General features: G+C 45.9%; 1 protein-coding gene across 1 annotated transcript in view; it reads right to left on the reverse strand.

Moving 5' to 3' along the window:
• Window positions 1-17492, reverse strand: part of Ptgfrn (prostaglandin F2 receptor inhibitor) — a 69555-nt gene extending 52063 nt beyond the window's left edge. Inside the window, exon 1 of the mRNA XM_047520145.1 lies at window positions 17210-17492. Coding sequence (XP_047376101.1) covers window positions 17210-17258 — 49 coding nt within the window. The 5' untranslated portion in view covers window positions 17259-17492. The remainder of the gene's footprint in view (window positions 1-17209) is intronic.
• Between the last annotated feature and the right edge of the window lie 443 nt (window positions 17493-17935).

Below are 17935 nucleotides of genomic sequence, written 5' to 3' on the forward strand. Positions count from 1 at the left end.
ATGCCATTTATCAAGCAGCAAAATAACTGGAAGGAATCAAATCTGTCCAAGCAAAGTCAGAATTCTCTTCTGGCCATTTCAAATTTGAGATCCCCATTGGACACCAAGTAAACAGTTGGATATATAGACCTAGAGCTCAAGGGCAGTCCACACTGGAGATATTCACTGGAGAGTCATTAGCACATAGATGGTGTTTAAAACCAAAGGTTGCATGGGGTCAGAGGGAGAAGGTAGACAGAGATGGGGGTGGGGGGGAAGAGCCAAAGACAGAAGGAGAAATAGATGGGTAAAAATACAGCAAAGTTTTGAGGCAAAAAGTTTGAGAAACCTTCAACTGGTCACTATTATCTCAGTAAAGTAATAGAATGGGGTTCAGATGCTAAAGATCATGAAAAAGGTTTCGAATAAAGACCAAAGGGAATATGATAGGAAATCATGACAAAGTAAACTAGAAAGAGGGCTGGCCTGCAGCAAAGAGGGTATGACTTTGTTGGAAATTCAGGTGGGCTGGCTTTCAGATTTTCCCCAGTAAGATGGTAAAGCTTGGGCTTACAGACTATGCTTAGTGTGGATTACTCAAAATGAGAACTGGCAAATAAATATGGCCGAGGGTCTGAGGATGTTCACAAACACACTGCCAAATGGTGGCCACCAGAATCTACCTGGGAATAGGAGCCAGGAAAAGGTGAGAATGGCATGGTGGACTGGAAAAGAAGGAGTGTTCAAGACCAGAGGGTTACAGTAAGGATGAAAAGTGGTTTCAGCAGACACAGGGAATCTGAAGGAGTAAAGGCGAGAGAAATATTGGAGTCAGTAACCAAAAAGGTGACAAATTAAAGTGGTGGCAAGGCCCAGGTCTGGCCATTAAATCTTTCAGTCTGTTCTATTGTCTCAGAGCTGATTACCATAAAGGGCACACCAGAGTCTTTTGCTGGCCTGGGTCTGTCTACAGAGACATAAGGAAAGGGCAGGGCGACTAACAGGCTATAGGGCGAAGAAGGGTGGCCCGGAGAGTTAAACCTTACTCTTCCTTAACATTTGCATGACAGCTTCTGGCTCTGTTATCTGTAGTCATTTAGACCCAGAAATCTTGTTTTAGTCTTCATACACATGTTGCCTGAATCCTACAAAGAAAAGGGAGGAAACAGGAAGGAGAATACACTCCATCAGAACTGATGGGCTCTTGCAGTCAATGCCACTTTCCCTAGCCTCTGCTCCCAAGATAAGCATCACCCCCTGCTCTATAGACACGGATGGCAAGGGAGACAAACAGATGCAATGCCATCAGCAACTGGGGAACAGAACTGCAAGTCACTTCTTAAAGATTGGATCATTAACTAACTGAACTCTTTACCACTGAAACCATGACATCACTTCCAGTTCTATGGCCTCTGAGAGATCCTGGGAAGCCGGAGTCATGCCAAATCTTTAATTCTACATGACGAAGTTGTAAGGTTTTATATTATGTCAATTTGGCTAAACCAATACTACATTTCCCAGAGTCACCTTCACTTTGCAAATCCAAGTTAGAGTTGGACAAAATAGAACACGTGAGATTTGGGAGATGAAAAGACAGCAGCAGCCATTACCCTCTGGTGGTTCTCGAGGTAAAGGCAACGAAAGACACAGAGATGCCAGTAGGCATCAATTTGTCCGGGCTTTTTCTGCTCCTATTTCTAGATGCTATCCTTATGGACTAACAAGATCCCAAGATCACAGATACTTGGCTGTGAACATCTCAAAAAGAGTAAGGGACAAGTCAATTACCCTTCTTCAGACCCTTATGCCAGCCCCTTTTTGGGGTCCCACTCTACCAGGTTTCCAGATTCCTCTGCAAGTTTCAATTTGTCCACCCACTGTGCTTCAGGAGGCCTGACTAGTGACTTTTCCCTGATCCTCCAACTCCCCTTTTCAGGCCTTCACTTCCCCAGCTCCTTCCAAAATCCTCTAATAAATGCCTACTGCATAATATTTACTATGGCTTTGCTTTCCTGATGGAACCAAAACTAATACAGTAAACCAAAGTAGTGAGTAGAGAGTTATGCCCTTAAGGACTCAGTAATTGACAAAAAACATCTTACATTTATAGCACTGCTTTACAGTTTGCAAATTCTGCTCACATGATTTACTACTCAACCTTGAGAGGATTAAATAAGGAAACTGAGGTTCCGAGAAGTTATGTGACCAAAAGATAATGATAATAATAAAAAAAAAAGATGTAAAAACCACCTGGAGGGAGTGAGTACTGATGAGCAACCAAAATAACTCAATAAACATGAAATGATTTAAACAATTCTCAGTCTGAGAACCACAGGCAGAAAAGGCTGAAGCACAATCTATCCATAAGGATTATTTTAGAGCATTCTATAAAATCAACAGCTGCTAGAGGCCCAAGGACTGCCCAGTTATCCCTCACTGCTCAGCCATTTTCAATCCTCTCCCTATACAAACTGGCCAACTCAGCCTGCCAAATTCTGTGTGAACACCTGGTCCTCCTCTGAGCCTCTAGTTGAAAGAGAGGGGATTTGCACCAGGTTTAAACTTGCATCTGGACATGAAAGGTACCTGAGATAACTGCTGGTGAAATTCTACACCACCCCCCCCCACCTTGGACAGCTTTGTCTCATCCCCCTTTCCTGCTCTTCCTTTGTCTTGTCCATCCCTCATCTCCAACAACACCTGAAACCTGCCCCTGACATTTAGAGACCTTGCCATATGCTGTGGTAGTGTGGGATCTGTGCTCAGCTTCGCTGATGAAGTTCAGTAAGGAGTAGTGTCATAGCTTGGCTTGCAAGGAACTGAATAGGAAAAGACTCTGGGTTCTGGGTTCACATGTCTTTTAGAAAGACTACATCAATCTGATAGGAATGAAAATTCCTTATTGAGCCATTCTTTACTCACACCTACTGTGTACACAGCCACATCCTCACATGAAGTTGGTGAGCCAACATGCAGCTGAGTGTCAGTTGGTGTCCATAAGACAGTGGTCACTTTATAGACAATCACCTTCAGTGTCATGTCCAACTACATATGACTTTATGTCATATGTGAGGCACTTCAAAATCACATGGCATTTTCTTCAGTTCCACTGTTTTCCCTGTAAAGACCCTACCACTTAACCCTCCTCTCCAAGGCAAAAAAAAAAAAAAAAAAAGTTTTCTTCATAAATTAAAAATCAACATGCACGTATAAATTGGAGTATGTCTTTCTCTGCACCCTTCCCTCTGCCTAAAACAAACTACCTTCCCAGCACAGAGGTATGTACTTGTAATCATGCCTACAATCTCAGCTACTCTGAAGGCTGGGGCAGGAAGATCCCAAGTTCTAGGCCAGCCCAGCAATTCAGAGACCCTGTTTCAAAATGAATAAAAAAGGGTTAGGGGTGTAGCTCAGTGGTAGAGCACTTGCCTAGCATGCTAGAAGCCCTGGGTTCAATCCCCAACAAAAAATAAACAAATTACCCTCTCCTTCTCACCAGACAAAATTACTACTGATAGTCAAGAGTTCATAAACTCAAATGAGTCCATAGCACTAAAATGTCCCTGATCCTTCAGCCCCAGCCCCAGCCTCAGCCCCAGCCCAGGCAGAGTTCAGAGAGCCTTCTCACCCACCATCACCTGAGCTCGTTTGCTTGCCTTCCTCCCTTGCAGGGCTGTGGGCCTCTGGAAAAGGCAGACGGCTCCCTGATCATCACATTGCCAGTCCAGCTCTGGGCAGAGACATAATGACTATGATCACTCCTATCTCAGTGAGCTTCTGGAATTTTAGTCAGAATTGACCTCTGGATCATCATCCAGGTGGGTTAACAGGAGTTACTTAATCTTATTAATTTCAGAAATAGTCCCTCATTAATAAATTTTCAAAAAAGCTCTTTGCCAAGCTCTCCAGAAAGTGAAGGGCATGTTTGGAGCAATTATGACATATGGCACAGTCACCTCAGGAAGTTCTCAGCACCTCAGAAAGTCACATAATCTCAATATTCCAAATCCCAAATTTTGCCACATCAATTTTATTAACACTCCTCTTTAGGGCAAGCAAAAGCCAAAATACCTGGGTGACTCAGATCCCTTTGAAAGGGTCTCAATCCAGATATGGCACTAAAGTCTTTAAAAACACATGGACCAGTACAGACACAAACAGGTGCACAGGAACACACCTATTGTTTTACCTCTTCTGCAAAAGCACCTCTGTCTGAAATGACCCAGAATGCTCTTTCTTTTCTCTAAATTTTCAGTTTTTTTGATCCAGCAATCCTTAAACACTTCTCTAATGCCACCTCACTTCCTGTGTCTATGCCATTCCTCCACATCTAAACTGACAGCTAAGGAGTCAAGGACCGAATCTATGGTTTTATGTGCCCCCAGTTATAGAATAAGGCCTGGCACAGTGTAGAGAATAAACAGTGGTAAAGTAGGCTGACAGTGAGACAAGGCATATGCTGCAGGAGCAGCGCCGCTATCCCTGCCTGGGCCAGGACTCAGTAGGCTGCTTCTGCAACAGCGATGACAAGCAAGCAGTCTGTGGTCTGGACCCAGCCAGCCACAAGGCACTTGGAGCAAGCACTGGGACTAAAGAGGTCTGATTCTCTGTACAGTGAATATCAGGACCAAGCCCAGGAAGAGAGCAGATGCCATTTTGGAATGAACAATCCCACAAAGGGAGGAATGAGTGGAGGGAGAGAAGAGACAATAACAACCCACAAGTCCTTCGTCTTACACACGAGCTGCCAAAGGAAAAACAAATTCCACAGGAGGGAGAATGGAGACTTTCTCATCCCTTTTTCTCTTTTTTTCTTCTTTCTCATGGCACTGAGGATTTCATCTCTTCTTTCCTTTTTTTTCACGTGTGGATTCCATGTTCTCCTACTCTACTATACAAATGTCTCTTAGAAATGAAATCATGGGCAATTCTTTCTGAAATATTCTGGTAGTCACAAAAATAGATTAAAAAGCACACATACAGAGGGTAGTAAGGACACACAGATAATTTCTGAGTTAAGGCATACAATTTCATATATGTATTATATGTCATATATTACATATGTATTTTATGTATAATATATACTATATAGCTCATGGGGTGTTTTTCTTTTTCTTCTTCTTCTTTTTTGAACTTAGCCTTACGCATGCTACAAAAGTGCTCTGACGCTAAGCTACCTTTTCAATTCCCTTTTAAGTTTTATTTTGAGACAGGGGCTAAGTTGCTCAATCTGGGAGATCGTCCTGAACTGCTGGGACTATAGGCATGTGCCACCATGTCTGGCTTCAGTTGTTTTCTAACCATATTCAAAGATTCAGGATCAGTGATACCAGACATAGTTCTTATAGCCATCCAGGATGAGACAGACACTCATCCTAAGACTCTGGTCATCATAAACTGGGCTCTGAAGGCATGTGGCTCAATGAGAGCCACGACAGAGGCCTGACACAGGCTGGTCTGTGCATTTCACTCCAGGGTCCAAATGTGTTTTCATCTCAGAGGTGAAGCAAGACTTCCCTTGAGATCCAAAGAACCAACCAGAAATTGAAGACAAACATAAATCAAAGAAGGGCAATGCATAGGTATATTTTATAGTAGTTTCTAAGAGTATGGGGTGAGGGAGGCTTGGGGAAAATTGCAAGAGGACTCACCAAAACTTGATTATATGTTGAGTTTTCATACTTGTTTGAGGAAAAGGAATCTACTGAGCAGAACAGAGCCTGCCTTATCATTGTGGTTTTCTTAGGACTCAGTTCAGATCCTAGCACATGCTGATTACCTTTGTGTCGGAGGTGTAAATTAGCTTAGTGCTGATATGTGGGGTCCCCAGAGTCCCCTGGGCAGCATATGCCACCCTGCTGCCTCTGTGACACTCCAGAGATGGCCTAATAGAGGTAGCTTTCCCAGTTACTTATGTGCTAGGTACCACACTAAGCTTTCTGGGACTCATACTGATGTTTCAGATGAAACTTGTTTGTGGGATAAATGGTTATTAAAGTGGGACTCTGATGAATAAACCACATGATTACATAAACCTTGTTTCCGTAGAAAACCAACTAAAATTCCCTATCCTTCCTCTGAAACTTGTCTGTGTCTATTATCAGGTGATAGTCCTTTGAAGAAATGCTCTGATAAACTACCTAAGGGGAACATCAGTAATTGTTTTGCGAGCTGTTTTCCTTGGAAGAAACAACCAAAAATAGGATTATGGCCTGACTTATCACCTTAATTTAGCAGCCTTGCTTCCTGCAAGCCCCGGCAGACCTCACCAGTGGTGTGCATGCAGCTCTGAGCTGCTTTGTGGGTACTGACAAGGCTGCCAACACCTTTCAGGGTGACTTTCTCCACATTCTTCCTCTCCACCAGCTCCTCTCCCCAGAATCTAATATCCACATTCCCTGAGGTCTCTCTTATTTTTTCAGCTTAAGTCACCTGATTCCCAGAGGGGACACCAACATGGACACTTTTATCTACTCCTACCCCCTGAGAAACTGGTCATTTTCATAACTGAAATGCCTTTCCTGCTCCTGGCTCTCTACCATGGAGCCCACCTCCTCCATGGAGCTTTTCCATAGTAACAGTCCCTGGCCTCAGTTTCATTCCTAGTTTGACAGCCCCATACGCACAGTGATCTTATAACTCACTCAGACTCTTAAAAAGCACCTATGATCTATTCTGTCCAGATGGAACTGTTCTGTTTCTATTTTGGACTCTATTTCCTAATTCCTTTGTAATCTCCCAGTGTCAGAAGCATGGTAAATATTCCCCAAGTGCTGCTTAAGTACTATAAGATAAGACCACAAGGAAAAGTGGGAACATCTCATATTTCAGAGCAGAGTAATAGTTGGGCATAGACTTGCTCCTGCACGGATCACAAGCATGTTCACATCGACTGTATCCTAAGTGCCCACCATGTACCAGGCTCTGGTTTAGGCATTATGGACTTAACTTGGAATTTACTGTATAGATTTCTCAACCAAAGATGATGGACTGTAATGTCTTCTAATAAATAAGAAAACATTTGGATGTGCCAGCTTTCAGAAAATGGAAAAAGGAATAGCTGTGCCAAAAGCATTTTTTTTTTTAAATTCCTCACTGCAACAAAAGCAAACTGGCAGCACCCTTGATAGACATCAAGTCAGATAATATGCTGTTCTTGGTACAGTGCAGGGGCAACACATTTATCAAGCACCATGTACCCCTTCACCTCTGGAATAGCACACAATAGCAAGCTACTTAAAACTCAGCCCAGAATTCACTCCTAGAGAGCTCTTGGTAAGTCTCAAAAATATCTACATGTAAGACAAATGACATGGCATCACTGGGATTAACAGCAGCACCAATAATAACACCTCAAAGTAGCCAGGGAGGGCTGGACAGCAGCCTTGATGCAGTGAGGACTAGGTCAGAAACAGAGGTCCCTATCACCAAATATCTTGGTTTTCTAGAAGTTATCCTGCTAGCTGGGATGGTATTCAGCATCATTTTGAATGTTCACATTCAGACCAAAGAAAAGAAAGAGGTCCCAAATGCTAGGACCTATTTCTTAGCTAATTAAAGCTATTGATTGGAGATGTCTGGACTTCAGCTCTCCTGAAAAGTACTTTAGGAAGAGTATAAAATCCAAAGCAGTGTCAATATTTAGACACATCTGAAGATGTCTGTGTCTCTTCTCAATGGAAAGGACAACCTGTGGAGCACAGCCATCAACCAGGCTCCTTCCTAGACTTAAAGGCTAAAGGTGGAAAAAAAACACAAGTTATATTTCTGAGGACAGAACTTGATTACGCAACCCCAATTTATGCAGGACTGACATCCTCAAATACAACTTGCACACACAAAAGATCAGTAACTGTAAAAAACTGTCATCTAGAAATGCTTTATTGGTTTTACTGATTCTGTGACTTTCCCAGAAGTCTATCTGGAAGCCCAGTTAGCTTGGTGGTGATGACACCTCATACTCTGGAGAACCACAGAGAAAGATGCCCAGTTTCTCAGCACAGGAAATGGGCTGGAATGAGGAAGCTATTGCTGACACAAGGACAGAATAGCACGCACTTCCCAGAGCCCTTGGAGGCACTGCAAGCCCGGTGTGGAGAGGAGCCAGGCAGGTGAGAGACAACAGGCACAGGCTGCAGACCTGAGGAGTGCTTGGGAAGATGGGCTCAGAGCCAGGGAAGCCAGGCCCCACCAAGAGGCCCATATGGCCAACAGCAGGGGTCAGCATGGCTCACAGAATTCTGGAGAAGGAACGGGAGATCTTTAGGATGGCTAGACTAGTCCTTATTTTATAGGGGCTAAGAGTTAGTCAGCACCTTCTTCAAGGTCAGGCAAGTGCTGAGTTGAGTGGAAGAACTAGCGCCAAAATCCAAGCCTCACATCTTAAACCTCAAGGAAACAGAAGTTATCACACCTTAGCTAATTGTATCAATTCCTTCCTATGTTTTCAAAGATACATTTTGACTCTGAGTGATTCAGACTAACACTTTGGACAGAAGAGTCTACTGTGGGTATGTGCCCAGACTGGAGTCAGACTGTCTGTTTTAGTCCTGGCAGCTCTGCCACTTACCATGTGACCTTGACCAGGTTATTTCACTGTGCCTCAATTCCCTCACTATCAAGCAGAGGTAAAAACAGTACCTACCTCTTGGGATTATGAAACCTACTAAATGAGTTAAAACATGGAAAGTGCAGGCCAGGTGCTGTGGCACATGTCTGTAATCCCAGCAGCTCACAAGGCTGAGACAGGAGGATCGCGAGTTCTAAGCCAGACTCACCAAGAGCAAGGCGCCAAGCAACTCGGTGAGGCCCTGTCTCTAAATAAAATACAAAATAGGGCTGGGGATGTGCTCAGTGGCCGAGTACCCCTGAGTTCAATTCCCGGTACCCCACCCCCCCAAGAAAAAGAAAGTGCAGTGCCTGGCACAAAATAAATGCTATATAAAAGGTAAAAAGTTATTTTTTAAGGAAAGAAATAATTTTATATGGTTCCTCCCTAGCACACCTGCTCCCCAGCATACCTGCTCCCCACCCCCCAATTCATCTTAGTCATAGGTTACCACTTTTCTCTGCAACACCTGGGACTAATGCTTCTAAAAAGTCACACCTCTGTCTCCTAATTCATTTAGGCTAAACTCAGTCTGCCAGAGCTAAGCTGGCCAAAATAGCAGAAAGACCCTAATTAAAGTGCTATTTGACTACAGGCCACCCTGCCTATGACTCTAGACTCTTACTTCCAAACACTGAATTTACATGTTAGCTCTTTTGACCCCACCTCCTACCTTCCTAGACCACCCCCTCCCTTGAGCCTCTGAATCTGCTTCTTGACCCTCATCATGTGCTCCAGTCTTCTAAACCTACAGATGCACAAAGTCTTGAAGTCTCACTAAGCTCCTGGTCCCATCTGTACTCCTTGGTCAATCTTCTGTGTTATCTCATCAGCAACCTAGATTCCTTCATCCCTTATCTCTCTACTGTCTTCCATGGAAAGACATAATGTCATCCCTCCTAGGTGCTAAACTGTTGACAGATAAAGCCATGAAACCAGCTGATGGTCTCTACCACAGACCTACACTACCCATCCTTCACTGCTAAGTGAAAGTCTGCCACATTCCCATGGAGCCCAGCCCTAGTCCACTCCCCTCTAGCTCTGCCTGTACCATGGCCTTTGCATCCACACTTACTGAGAAAGCCGAGGCCACCAAGTAATCTGTGTGCCAAGCACCATTGCAGATTAGGTTTGTATATATGGTTCCTCCCAGCACAGCTGCTCCCCAGTACATCTGGGGAGCCTTAAACTTTAGCATGCATTTGAACCCCCTAGGGACTGTGATGCTGTTGGTCCCCAGATCACACTAGGAATTTACATACATTGTTTAATGTTTGTATTTGTCTAGAAATATTATTTTTAATCTTCATGACAGTCCTGCAAGAGATTTCACAGAGGTAGTAAGTGAGGTTCAAAGAGGTGAAGAAACTGGTCCAAGGTTCACACTGCTGAGAGGCACGATTCAAGCAGAGGGCTGATTCCAGAACCTAAGCCCTATTTTTTCTTTATATATTTCATTGAAGAGCTGGGATGGGGGTGGGAAGGACATAAAGAGCACAAACACTTTTTGAAAAAAGAACAGAAATTTTTTTTAAACACACATATAATCATTTATCTGTAATACAAATTAATAAATCTTCCTAGCTGATGTGAATGGGAAGAAGATGGATTATAAAATAGGACAGAGTCCTGGTGCTAGAGACTTGACCCAACAGTGGAGAACTAAAAGCAGCTATCAGGGAGTAAGTTAATTCCACTAATCCACATGGAAGATGACATCCAGGAAGGTCATGGGGTAAACTTTAAAGACGTGCCAAGAGGAAAGTAGACATACAGATGACCACTACCAAGCATGTTGAAGGACTGTGGGGCCACAGGGCTGACAGCACTGAGGGATGGGCATTCCATACCATACTGCTCCCGAGTTACCCCTCTACCTCTCCCTTCCCTCTTCTCAGATCTTCCAAGGCCAAAGCCCCGTCCCACTGTCCCCTTTCTCTGGAGTGCACCCATGTCCAGCAGTCACCCAGCCTGTCCTTCCACTACAGTCTCCCACTCCACCTGTGTGGCCTTTCCTCATGCTGGAGTCTCTTGGACCCTGTCAAGTCAGTCTGCTCCTGCTCCAAGCTACCACCCTCGCCATAGTCTTCTACTTGCAGCACTTGAGAAGTGGGCAACAGTCTGACTCAGAGTTCCATCCCCACCTCACTTATTCCTCAACTTGTGTGATTTCCTTCCTTCTGTACTGTTTGGTCAAACTTCAGTGCCCAAATTCAAGTGGTCTTCTTTGTCTTTATCCTTCGGTTTTTCAGCAGCATTTAGCCAGTCTCTCTTTAGGAAGTCCACTCTCTCCCATCTGTGTGGCCTCCTACAGGGTGCTCTCCTAACTCTCTTCCCACCCCAGTGACTACTCCTTGTAGAACTTTCCCACCCAGTTCCTGTCTCCTAATGACAGGCATTCCTAACACTCTACCCTGAAACCTGGTTTCAATCATCCTCTTTCTGGAGATGGCCCCCAGTACACATCTAGCACCCTTCAGATCTGAGTCTGCTCTGCTCTGCTGTGTTCACTGAAGAATTCCCAGCACTCAGAACAATGCTTGGCCCATAACAGTAGGCACTGGCCGGCCCAGTATCTGCTGAATGGATACCATGCCACCAAGCTTCTCAGTTTCTACCTTCAAACAGTTCATCCCAAGGTAGGGGTGAAAGGCTCTGGTTCTCCAAGTGAAAGAGATAACTGCCAACCTTTGTCAATCACAGCACATGCAGGAAGTGATAATACCTGTACAGCTGCCAGGTAACTGGCTTTCAGATTTAGAGGCTGCCTCTGACTCTTGGGCCTGGGGGCTGAGGGTAGAGTATAATGCTACACCTGCAACCTCCGTGAAACCTATGCAGCATCCTTTACCATGGCCAACAAGCAGGGAAGTGCTGGCTGAGGCCAGCTCTAAATAAGAACAAGGAAGAGCCATTCCTAGAACGTCCTTGGCTTGGTGTCACTTTTAAGGTCTAAGAAGAAACCCGTCTGTCTGAAAACTGCCTCTATTTCATTAGGATTCAAAGGTAACACACATTCTGAAATGGGCCCTGAACTCTTAAGCACAATTCTGCTTCTCACTGTTTGAAACCAAATTTGTCCAGGACAGAACAGCAATAGCTACACTATCCCTTTCTACTCCCCTGAAATATTTCAAGTGATGAAAACGCTCTTGTAAACTAATTGCTTAAAAAGGTGTGAAACCGGATGCAGTTAAAGCCCAGAATGTCATACTTAAACTTGAATCATGCCATTTAGTAACTCTACAATCTATCACAAACACTTGGAGAAATCAGCATTCAAAGAACAAATACATACACTGTGCCATTATCTCCCATCTATTGGAAATCACACTGCTGGTAGGCGACAGCATTAACCACTGGGTCTAATTTTGTTGCTTCCCAAAGACTACAGTTGGTATGGAGAGAAATATTCCAAAATCTAAAAAACCACTGACTGTGCCAACTGCAGCACTTTGCCTTTTCCAGAAGATAAATTATGAAGATATTTTTGCCAGTGCAAGTTATTTTCCCAAAGCAGAGTCAAATGGCCTTGCAACCCTGCCTTAAGAAACCAATGCAATTAAACTGAATAGCTATGAACTGCCCCTGACAGCTTCCCCCCAACTTCATTTGATAAAGTGAGACACAGACACACACCAACAGACAAGCCCACACCTTATTTAACTGCCAGACACAGCGCCAATATGAAAATGTACATTCAATCTACGGGGGGAAATCAGCCCAGCAGCTCATCACTAAAACAAAATAGCCATATAAACGCCGACTAGCCCAACTGCCTTGTAAGGAATGATCACTGACAACCAGAGATCCTATTCAGCAGGCTAAAAAGAATAATTATAGCCAGGGCAGGCATTAATCAGCTTGGCAGATACAGGAATTCTGTTAACAAGGCTAAAATGAGTGCCAAGGAATCTCTGAAGGCCACAGCACTTCAAAGACTGAGAAAGCTGTATGCATTCACTAGGGTTCTCCTGCTAGTCCTTTTCCTCCTTCCATGCTTCCTTCCCTCAGGGCAGGTGTAGTAACCTGCAGAGGTTGCAGGTTGGGGCATCCGAGAGGTGCATGCTGGCCCTGCCACTTCCTTCAGGAACTGTGCCTGGGCCACACTCACCCCAGATCTTATTTTTAGTTGCTTGCAAACCACTATCATCCTTTTTTGCTGAAATTAATCTGTAGCAGTACACAACACAGGTTATGTGAACATCAGTCAGCTTCTCCTTAAGATAGAATAGAGTCCTGAGATCAAATTCTGGCTCTGCCATACAGTTTTATACAATTGGCCAAGTTATTTAATTGGTTTCATCATCTATAATAGGGAGAAAGTAATGGTCACCTTTTACAAAATGTTGCCGTGAAAAAATAAATGACAGAATGTATGTATAAGCCTGACATTTGACATGTAATTTATAACTTATCTATTATGATTTGGGGCCTCCTAGGTTCAGTCCTAAACAGAAGCTATGTGAGAAGAAAAAGGTTGGGGATGTGGCTCAATAGTAGAGTGCTTGCATAGCATGTACAAGGGCCTGGGTTCAATCCTCAGTACTGAAAAAAAAAAAAAATCAGTGTACAGACATAAGATACACACATTATAAAGGAGTTCTATGGCTAGGCAGGTGGGTGATGCATTTTTCATTTTATATCCCTTATAACTGACACAGAGAGCTAGCTATCTCCCCAAGTTCGTTCTTCCTTTCTCCCACAGGAGCTGGCACATGGCTGCCAGGTTTCTCTGCATCTCCCAGCTTCCCTTGCAGCTAGTGTGAGATGGAACCAAATTCCTTCCCACAGAGTATATGCAGAAATGATGGTGTCTCTTCCAAGCTTGGCCCAGGAAGTATCCACATATTCTACTACTACATGTTGTTTCCTTTGTGGGACTAGAGTAGCGATGAAATCATGGACTGAAGATAGCAGAACTGCCACCAGCCTGGGAGCCAGAACAACTGTGTAGAACAGGGTCCCACCTAAGCCTTCCCCCTGAAGCATCCCGAGGACACTGTTAGAGAAGACACTTCACTGTTTGAGCCTCTATTCTTTGAGTCTATTTGTTAGAGTAGTTTAGCCTCCCTAATTAATATAATACCCTTTTGTAGTGTTTGAATTTTAAAATATAGATGTAATGCTTTGTCATTTAAAAACTATTTCAATGGATTTGCTGGAAACAAAAAGAAAATTTAAATAGACATGAAGAGAATGTGTTAATCCCTCTCCACAATCGCCAGGCCTTCCACCCTCCGATTCACACTGTACACTACTTGAGGATTTATCCTCCTCAAACACCATCCCCCTGTCGTGTTAATCTCGTCCTGCAAACTTTTAATGGCTACTCATATCCACAGATAAAAAGACATATCTATTCATATATATTCAGTTGGTCAACATTTATCAAGAACCCACTATGTGTTATATGTCCTATTATTAATAGGATAGAATAGTGAGCAAGACCACAAGGGCCCTGCCCCCATATAATTAGGGTAGGGATTTAGACGAGGGGACAGACAGTTACACCCAGTGAAATAAATAGGTGCCATGATAAGAGAAGCACAGGTTGCCTGGCAGCACCCAGAAGCCAACAAATCCACCCATCACAACCCAGACTTCTCAGCATAGCAAGCAAAGCCTCCAGCATCTACCCCAAACCCACATTTCGGTTTACTCCCCCTTTATTTCCTCCTCCTCCAGAACCTCATTACATGGAACTCATGTGCCATTTCTGAGTGAATCATGCACTTTCACTCATCCACACTTTAGGCTTTTCCCCAGAGCCCAGAATGCTCTTCTACTCTTTCTTTCAAAATTCTAATTATCCTCAAGGCTCAGCTCAAATGTCACCTCTTCAGCAAAAGCAACCCCAACCCCCAAGTCAAAATTAATCATCCTCTTCCTTGCTTCCTACCAGCACTTGGTTTCTACTGGGGAATCTCATTCTGTCTGGTAGTTAGTTGTTTTATCATCTGTCCACTCGCCCCCACCAACCACTCAGTGAGAAGCTGTCTTGGTTATTTGTCTGGAACACCCAGAACTGAACTCACTGTTATGGACAAAGGGAGCACTCAAGAGATGCCAAGCTGGATGGATGGACAAGACAAGTCAGACACAGTCAAGAGAAGTGAACAGCTGCCACAGGAAGCTGAGTGGTGCTGGTGAGATTCTGGTAAGGTAGGCTTAGCTGGGAAAGCTTCATGGAGAAAGTGAGTTTTAGAAAAAAAAAGGAGATACACAAGCAAGATATCTATATATCCTATGTAAAGAAGAGCAAATGAGTCACTTGGAATAACATGTCTGAACCAGAAATAAGACTGGAGGGGAGAGAACACAAGGGTGAGCACCTCCCTAGAGGAAAATCATAAGGAAACGAAGAGGAAAAAGTGGATCAAAAATGATCCTTTAGGAAAAGGATGAGCTTAAAAGGGAGGCTGGAGGAAAAGATAAAGATGTCAGAAGTTACCTATGTGGGAACCTCCAGGACCTGGGCTAAAACAGTAGCTGTAGAAACCAGAAGGATGGGAAGCAACTTGAGCCTGTGCTACAGGAAAAGTCAAATAAAGAGAGACTGTGTGAAGGTGAAGGTCACAGAGAGCAGTGACACAAGATTCTATGAAGGCTGCAACACTGGAGGAAAGATGATTGTGCTTATCAATGTATTAAGTTTGAGGAATCAGTAAAGGGCTAGAAAGGTGTAAAAACAGGGAGGCCTTTCCAGAGGTCAAGCTGAAACCAAAGCACAGGAGATACTGGGAGTCAGAGCTGACAGGTGGAACAGCAACACTTCAGAGAACCATTGGTGAAAAGGCATTGGCTGGAGACACCATAAATTCTTGCTGTAGTTAACATGAGACACCTAGGCAGGGCAGGATACACTGGTGTACACTCAAGATTTCCCCAAGCTGTGCTTTCCCACTTACATTTCATTTTTACCAGTCTCTTTCTGCCCCCCGCTCCCTTTTTCTCCCAGACCCTAGTTACTCAAAGGCATTCTTTTCAAACTTTCTCACCGCACCCTTTTGACTGATGTACAGGCTCTGAACTGCCCGACTCTAGAGAGAGTCATTCACATAAACTACGATGAACAGCAGCTCCTAGAGTTGTGCAGTGCATCGTACGTGCAACCATGGGTCACGGCCCTGCTTGACAACAGACACATAAGTCAATTAAACTGTGTGAACTACGGCCAGCAATGTGCAGCAAATACAGAATTTACAAGGGACTCAGAGTGTAAGGGAAAGATTAAAAGCACTAGGATGGTAAACCACAGGGGAGATGCTACAAAACTAAGAGGAAGATCCAGAAGCTTTCTGCACGTGGGCTGCATCTGAAGCAATGTAGCTGGATGAGCTCTCTAAGGGAATGAGTTTCAGACATCACCTCCCAGTGGAGGAAGAACACAGTAAGGCAGCTAGAAAGGCTGGCTTGCTGGTTGCAGAAGTCAGGGGGCTGGGACAGTGTGGCCCTGGGGCAGGCAGAAGGGAAGTCGTGTGGAAGGCCATCACTGGGACCCTTTGGCATAAAATACACAGTAGTTATTTACCCTGCGGTGCAGCTGGGGCCTGGCTGGGATAGACACCATAGCACCACGTGCTCTGCCAAGATTCAGATCTGACTTCTCTAGGGGATTGGAAGAGAACCTGTGACCAGGTCTCAGGATTCAGCTTGTCATGGTTGACACTTATTACAGGGAGCCCAAAATATCAAAGCATTTAAGGATCAGTCCTCCAGTACCATGGTGGGCATTTAACAAACATATTTCCTTAGCTGATTAAGATCATCGTGTGTATCTATGTGGAGATGGTGACTGTGTATGGAGTGAATGGAAAATGGAGAGAAAAAAAAAATCCATGAATGATTCCTTGAGTTGGGGGAGGGCGCTGGTCCATCAAGAGAACCCCAGGTTTCCAGAGGGTGAAAGGCAAGGGACAGTAAGGGGGGGAAAGTAACAGGTAGAAAAAGTTGGAAATGCTTGGCACTTGGGTCTTTGTGTATAAATGTGAGGCTAGGCTGCTTGAAGAAAAGCTAAAAGACAAGACTGAGGCAGGAGATCTAGCCAAGACAAAAATGACGGAAGGGACGGTACACCGATTGTCATTATAACGCTCTGGGCCATCCCGTGACCTTCGTGGAAGGAAGTTGCTGGATTCTCTCGCTTCCCTGGAAAGGCGACCCAGCGAGGGCACGCGTGTGCGAAGAGCGATCGGCCGGTGGCGGCTATGGCGGGGCGTATCAAAGGCTCATATTTCCGCTCTCAAGCTAAGGCCGGGACCGCAGGCACCTTCCGGGGCCGGGAGTTCAAGGTGAGACCGGCTCCCGGCGGCCAACAGGTAGAGAGAGCTGGGGGAAAGCGGGCCACCGGCCACTCCCCCGGCACATGTTGGGGGCGAGGCTCGGCCTGGCGGAGAGGCTACTTGCACCCCGCGCGGGGCCGAGCCGCTTTGCACCGGGCTCGGGGCGGCCCGGCAGCCGCTCCCCGCCCGGCCGGGCCGCCCGTGCACCAGGGCCGGGTCTCCCGGGAGCCACCAGGGCACCCTCCGCGCCCCAGGCCGCGCGCTGCAGCCGCGCCCCGCCGAGCCCCACGGGGCTCCGCCGGTGCCCCGCGTCCCGCGGAGCCCCACGCGCACTTACCCAGCGACAGGAGCGCCAGCAGCAGCGGCCTCGGCGCCAGGCGCCCCATGCTCGCAGGGCGGGAGAGACTCTCCCCCTCCTCCTCCTTCCCCGCCGCCTCTCCTCCTCCTCCTCCTCCAGCTCCGGCTGCTCCAGAGTCAGCGCTCCTCCGCTGGGCCGCGCGCCTGCTCTGCTCTCCTCGCGAGCCGAGAAATCCCAGCGCTGGGGCGTACGTGCGCCCCGGGCTCCGCTCGCTCCCTCCCGCCTCCTTCCTTCCCTCCCTCCGCCAGACGGCCGGCCCCGGGAGCTGGCCCCGCCGATCCCAGTGTGCAGCCCCGACCGCTTCCCGAAAGCAAAAGGGAAGGACCGCAGCGCCCGCCCGCGCCTCCCACCCGGCCCTTTGCCAGCAACAAACACAAACTTTCCCAAGCCCCTCCCCGCTCCAGGTAACGGAGGAGGCGCCGGGGCCACCCGCTTAAAGGGGAGGCGATGGCGGAGCCCACCCAGCCCTCCCCTCGGGCCCCCTCCTCATGAGAAACTTTCCTCCGACCTTTTAAAGTTGGACTGGGAAGACTCATCTGGAAATTCCATCGGTTTAGCCCTATCCCGGGACGCCCCGAGTTTCTCCACTTAGGAGTCACCCACGCGTGCCTGCTATTCCCTCAGCCAACGACGCTTACGTTTACCCTCCTCCGGAGCTAAGCACCCCACCAGCCTACTGCTTGGCCCTTAGATAACATTATTCAC

This window comes from Sciurus carolinensis, chromosome 1 (genome assembly GCF_902686445.1).
Source record: "Sciurus carolinensis chromosome 1, mSciCar1.2, whole genome shotgun sequence".
Taxonomy (NCBI): domain Eukaryota; kingdom Metazoa; phylum Chordata; class Mammalia; order Rodentia; family Sciuridae; genus Sciurus; species Sciurus carolinensis.